This window comes from Sinocyclocheilus anshuiensis, unplaced genomic scaffold (genome assembly GCF_001515605.1).
Source record: "Sinocyclocheilus anshuiensis isolate Anshui unplaced genomic scaffold, SAMN03320099.WGS_v1.1 scaffold1276, whole genome shotgun sequence".
Classification (NCBI taxonomy): domain Eukaryota; kingdom Metazoa; phylum Chordata; class Actinopteri; order Cypriniformes; family Cyprinidae; genus Sinocyclocheilus; species Sinocyclocheilus anshuiensis.
Window position 1 is genome coordinate 700,511 of NW_015544217.1, and position 5,833 is coordinate 706,343.

At 44.1% G+C, this 5,833-nt stretch overlaps 1 protein-coding gene across 5 annotated transcripts in view; it reads left to right on the top strand.

The window, feature by feature from the left end:
• tet3 (tet methylcytosine dioxygenase 3) overlaps positions 1–5,833 on the top strand; it is a 65,704-nt gene that overhangs the window by 47,621 nt on the left and 12,250 nt on the right. For all 5 annotated transcript variants that reach the window (XM_016497954.1, XM_016497955.1, XM_016497957.1 and 2 more), the window contains 2 exons: positions 600–3,537; positions 4,538–4,628. In XM_016497954.1, the coding sequence (XP_016353440.1) occupies positions 600–3,537; positions 4,538–4,628 (3,029 nt within the window). The remainder of the gene's footprint in view (positions 1–599; positions 3,538–4,537; positions 4,629–5,833) is intronic.

Here is a 5,833-nt window from a genome sequence, read left to right on the forward strand (position 1 = left end):
AAAAGTGCACTTTTAGATAAACAAGGCAATAATAGATGGCACTCGTGGTGGTAGTTAAACAAAGTTATATTTATTGAGTTTAAACGTGAATATGTGTATGAAATATTGTATTACTGTACTGTGATAAAAGAGAATCACAATGCTGAAAAAGCATTTTCAGAAACAACGTTTGGATTTGAAATCAAAATAATGGATAAATGTTGTGTTTGTGGTAAACAGTCGCGGATCAGGAGCCCCTGGACACGGGATTTTTTTTTTTTCTGCCATATGTCTATTCTAGTGACATTTTGTTACACCTTTACTTTTGCCTTATGTCTGTTCTAGAGACATGTTACAGCTTTTTGATAAAGTTCTAATTGGTTTTCTTTTGGAAATATGTTTCAAATTCACACTGAATGCATTAATGACTGTAAAGCATGTCTGTGTGTGTCAAAATCGTGATTAAAATCGAAATCGCAAAATTGATCAAAGAAATCGCGATAGGTTTTTTTTGTCCATATCGCACAGCCCTAATTCACGGACTTAAAACATATATATATATATAAATTGTCAGTTTGCTGGAACATTGTCAAGTAACTTATGTATTTGCTCTTCCACAGACTGTTTCTGTGGTGGGTTCAGTGGATGGCCCCAGAGGAAGAGGCCAGATGGAAATTGGGTCCCAAGACCGCCTGGATGAAGGCGTGTTAAACCAGGAACTGTCTAATGGGCTTAGCAAACATGCAACAAATGAAGAAAATATTTGTGATGAAGAAGTCAGAGGCGTGGCCAGGGAGCAACACCAGCACAACTACCACGAGGGAGCTGGATGTATTTCCCAGACACTAGGTTGTGTCCCTGAGCATGCTGGGAAGTCAAATCCTGAATCTCAACAGGGTGCTTGGAGTGGCCAAAATGCCAGTACACCAGTGAATGATGTGGATATGGAGGATGCACGAACCCTGGTGGCCTTTTCTGCTACTGTTGGCTCACTGCCACCTTACACCAACCATCAACCTTCTGAGACTCCTACAGCTCAGCTGTACGAAAGGTTCAATCAGGAAATGTCTAATGGAGGTGAGGAGGGCAGACAGAAAGGTGTGGATGGTGAGTTGTACCCCCCTGAAGACCTAAACACTCTTCAGGCAGCACTGAGCAAGGCCCGTCATGGCCACAAGCCCCCTAACTGTGATTGTGATGGCCCAGACTGCCCTGACTACCTGGAGTGGCTGGAGAAGCAAATCAAAATGGTGGCTAGCTGTCAGGATAAAGGTTCCTGTAAAATTTCGGGTGCTCCTCTACAGCCACATGCACAGCATCGTAATGCCCAATCCCAACCTCAACAATGTGGAGGTAACTCCTTGTGTGTGCAAGACACAAATCCACATCCCCATGTTAACCAGCCTTCTGCTCCTAGACCCTTTGGCCCACCAGCACCTATTCCTTGCTCCCCTAGTGTTCTGTCAATAGCCAAGGAAAGAAATGTTAGCTTGCAAACAGCAATTGCAGTTGAGGCTCTGACACAGTTGTCTGCCACTGACCCACAAACTGTTGTTCCTCCAGATGAGTCTTCACCTGCAAATCATCATCAGCATCTGCCAACCTCCTATCCTCAGAGTATGCCACAAGTGGTCTCTACATCACCTGGTCCTCTTTTGTCCTCCTCTGCCACCTCTGCTATGCCACAGTCCATCCCTCCAGGTCATTATCCTCAACAGGAGATTTCATGGGATCAGCAGAGACCTCAGTCTCAGGGGGAGGCCCCTGCACCTAACATTTTGTCTAGCCCATCTCACTATGCTTCCACATACCCATCCTCCAAGTCCTCATTTACAAGCGTACACCCATTAACCCCTAATCCCCGACCCCAGCAGTGGAACCAGGGCACAGCTGGAAGCTGCGAGAAAAGCTCCCCTCGGAACGCATGGATGATGGTGAATACTGATTCCCAGCCTCGTTTTGTAAACCCATCCAAAGGCAGTACTGACCCAGTGTCTGAGCTAAAGCAACTCCTTGGAGACACCGGTGGAAAGTACACCAACTCAGCCTTCAAGTTCCCACTCCCTCACCCCAGCTTGCAGGATGGTCGCAAGGGCAGCCTTACTGGGATGCCTCACATCAAGCAGGAGGTGGATATAAAGGAGTACCTGGGCACAGGGTGTGCAGTCATGGGCCGGGAGGGGGTGGTAAATGGCCAGCAGCAGTTCCACGGCCAGCAGTTTTCCCCCACCATTAGGCACTCAACTCAGGCAGCACTACAGCAGCACCTTCATCATAAACGTAACCTCTTCTCTAATTCCCCTACCTTCAATCCGTTAGCCCCCGTGGCTTGTCAAAACCTTCGTAAGTGGTGGCCACAGACTATTCCAGAGGGTCCTGTAACCATCAAACAGGAGCAAAAAGAACCCAAAAAGAAAAAGAGCGCTCAGAGTTCTCCTCTTCTCAAGCAGCCAATGGGTGGGCTTTTTGGTCCACTGGGCACACCTCTTCCAAAACCCAAACAGATTGTTATCAAGAAGCATAAACAGAAAGCTTCCCAACCAACTTTCCTCCCACATAACCAGATTATAATATTGAAACCTCCCCTCATCTCCCCAGGATGTGCACCATCCCTATCTCAGCTTGCTCCATCTTTACCAGGCATGGAATCTGGGCTTCCCCCCTCTCAGGTGGCTGAGAGCCACCCAGCTCCAGCTCAGTCTCAGGAATCCATTTTGAATAGCAGCAGTGCACCTATCTCTGAAAACACTCTTTCTTGTTTTACTCCTGTGTCAGTCCTAGCACCATCCACCCAGAAGGTGATAGCTTGCTCAGGCCCAGCTGGGTCAGATGCTAGCATCCCAACAACCAGTATCACACCTCAAACCTCTACAACACAGCAGACTCCTTCTCTGGCTGGCCTTAGTAACCTAGATCCAAAATTTGAAGAGCCGATTCGCCAGTTTGAGGAGGAGTTTGGGGACACCATTTCCTCAGCTTCTGCAGCAGAGACCCCAGAGAATGGCCCTGCTCAGCCAGTGGTGACCGAGTCACAATCAAACTCAGGACAAACCAGACCCGAGTCACCATCCCCAAAGCAGCCAAATAACTGCCCTCCTTTTCCCTCAAATGATTCTGACCCCATGGATGCAGGTCAAAAGGACATGGCTGAAAGACTGAAAGTAAAAACACCATTGCCATCTGAGGAGCATTGTACTATCAAACAGGAAAGTAAGGAATGTGAGGTAGATGTGAAACCTTCTGGGCAGCCCTTGTCTGTAGCTCAGGATGCATTTCTGGAGCGACAGCACCCCTTCGTCACACCTTTCTCCCCTCCATCTAAACGTATAAGGATTGAGTCATCTGGTGGCGTGACAGTGCTCTCCACAACTGCATGTTTGTCTACAGACAGAGAGAGGGCTGATTTGAATACTCCCACCAAGGATATCTTTCCCTCCTCGCCTTCACTTAAAGGTTTTCTTGAGTCACCATTGCGTTACCTGGACACTCCTACCAAGAACCTGCTAGATACACCTGGGAAAGATGCCCAACCTGAGTTTCCCACCTGTGACTGCGTAGGTAAGTGAGAGAATTCAATCAGCAAAATAAATTGGAGCAATTTGGGCAAGATCACTCATATTCTCAAACAGAACAAAAAAAATCACAAAACAATATGTCATTTGAACTTTTGCTGCAGTATAGCACATCACACCACCCCACATCTCCTCACATTCTACTGATAATGAGACCATGAGACCCACTTAGCTAACTCCCCTAACCCTCTATTATTTACAATTTTTAAACACAGCCTTTTTTTTTTAACTCTGTTTATGTTTAATATAGTTTAGCTTTATTAGTTTCCAGTGTATGTTAAAATATTTAATTAGACTGTAATATAGACTAAATTGATCATTAGAATTCCCTTCAGCAAGCCCCAAATGTTTCTTTCATCATATAATTTCTGCATCAGCACATTTCTCAGGGTAGTGTTGGGCCATGTCTGAGAATGCCTGCTCTATCAGGGGCCCGTGCATTGCATTGCAGTCTGTTCTCTGTGTCTCTTGCAGAGGAACAGTAGATTTGAAGAAAGGAGCCCATTGTAATTCTTTGGGCCAGTGCAGTGCACCACTTTCTGTCTGTTCAGGCTGTTGGTACAGTGAGTACAGCTAGTTTCTGCAAAGGAGGCAGTCACAATGAAGAGACTCTGCTCATATATCATATGATATACTGTGGCCAGACATCAAAGAAGGGAGGGAATAGGGAGGACAGGGTGAGAAGAGATGGACTGCAACCTCTCAGCTCAGGCCTCATATCTCTTACTGTGTCATTTCAGAGGTTTTGGTTGTGTGAAATTTGTATTATACATATGATATATAAAAGGGCCGAAAGCCAATCACACAGATTACATTTAAAAACACGAGTTGCAGTGGGATGGGAGAGAAAACCCCGCCATAAAGTTAAGCTTGCATTAATTTTACGTGGCTTTCTAAACATGCGGCTCTTTTGTGCGAGACATCCTTCTAGAAAATGCGCAAAATATGTGTTCTGTGTGAACGGCTTGGTTCTCTGTCTCCCATAGATCAAGTCCTAGAAAAGGATGAGGGTCCATATTACAATCACTTGGGATCTGGGCGAGACATTGCTTCAGTCAGACAACTAATGGAAGAGAGGTGAGAGGCACCTGTCAGATGTCTGAATTATTATTGGTTCAGATAGCATTCCATAATGTCACCTTATTCAGTGCTCTTGATGTAGGCATGTTCATTTGCAAACACAACCAGCAGTACATGTAAGGGCCATGTGGGATCATTCTTTAAAATCAAGTTTTTATTGAGCCAAATAGGAAAATCACAAAAACTAAATGAAGAGTGTACCTATTGGATTCTTTCTTTACTATTATAACAGTGTAATTAGCTGGAGAAACTATTTTGAAGGTTGGATTTAAAGGTCAGCCTGCTTGCTTTTCTGTAGCAATCGCCTTTTCTGTCTTGTCACTTTTTAGTAACTTGTTACCAAAAAAAAGTAACTGGAAGAAGAATATTCTCATACACATACAATGAGTAACAATCAGACAAACTCAAGTGAAAATCCATTTATAGATTAAAATATATTTTTCTACTGTTTGAAACAAAGTATTAAACTTGAAAAACCACAGAGGAATACTACTGACTAGGGTTGTAACGATATACCGGTATGACAGTTTATCACGGTTTGAACGTGCAAGGTTATCATACCGTAAACATTTGCATATCTACAGTTTAAAAAAAAAAAGAATGAAAAAAAAATCTCACCCATGCGCATGCAACTTATTTCCGCTCGGCTGCTTCACTCTGCATTCACTTGGCTGCTTACACGCACGTGCAGCGTAGAAAATGACAGAGACAGAGATAATATCTAATCTCCATCCCCACTGAGAAAAAAAAGTTAATATCTGCAGTATGGGAATACTTCGGATATTAAAAAAAAAAAAACAAACGCATGGTTGTCCTTGAAGACGGATCCAATTTGCAAAAAATGTGGACGCAAAGTGGCTGCAAAAGCAGGCAATACATTCAACATCTTCGCTTGCGGACACCATCCCTCTGTGCAGATGAAGGTGCGTCGCATTAATAACAAGTTATAAGTTAAGGCCGTATGATTTCCGTGAAGCAGAGGGAATCCCGGTGCAGTCGTGAACATGGAATTTACAGTATAACGAGGTTGTCACGTAAAATGCGCAATCGGATGGATGGATAAATCAAAAGTAGTTATGATATGTGTCTGTGAATATTAAAGTGCAAAGAGACTGCTATATGAATAATCTGCTTGTTTCTGCATGTCTCTGAGTGGCGCCGTTTTATCTACTGCATACTGAAGTACGCATACATAAATGGTG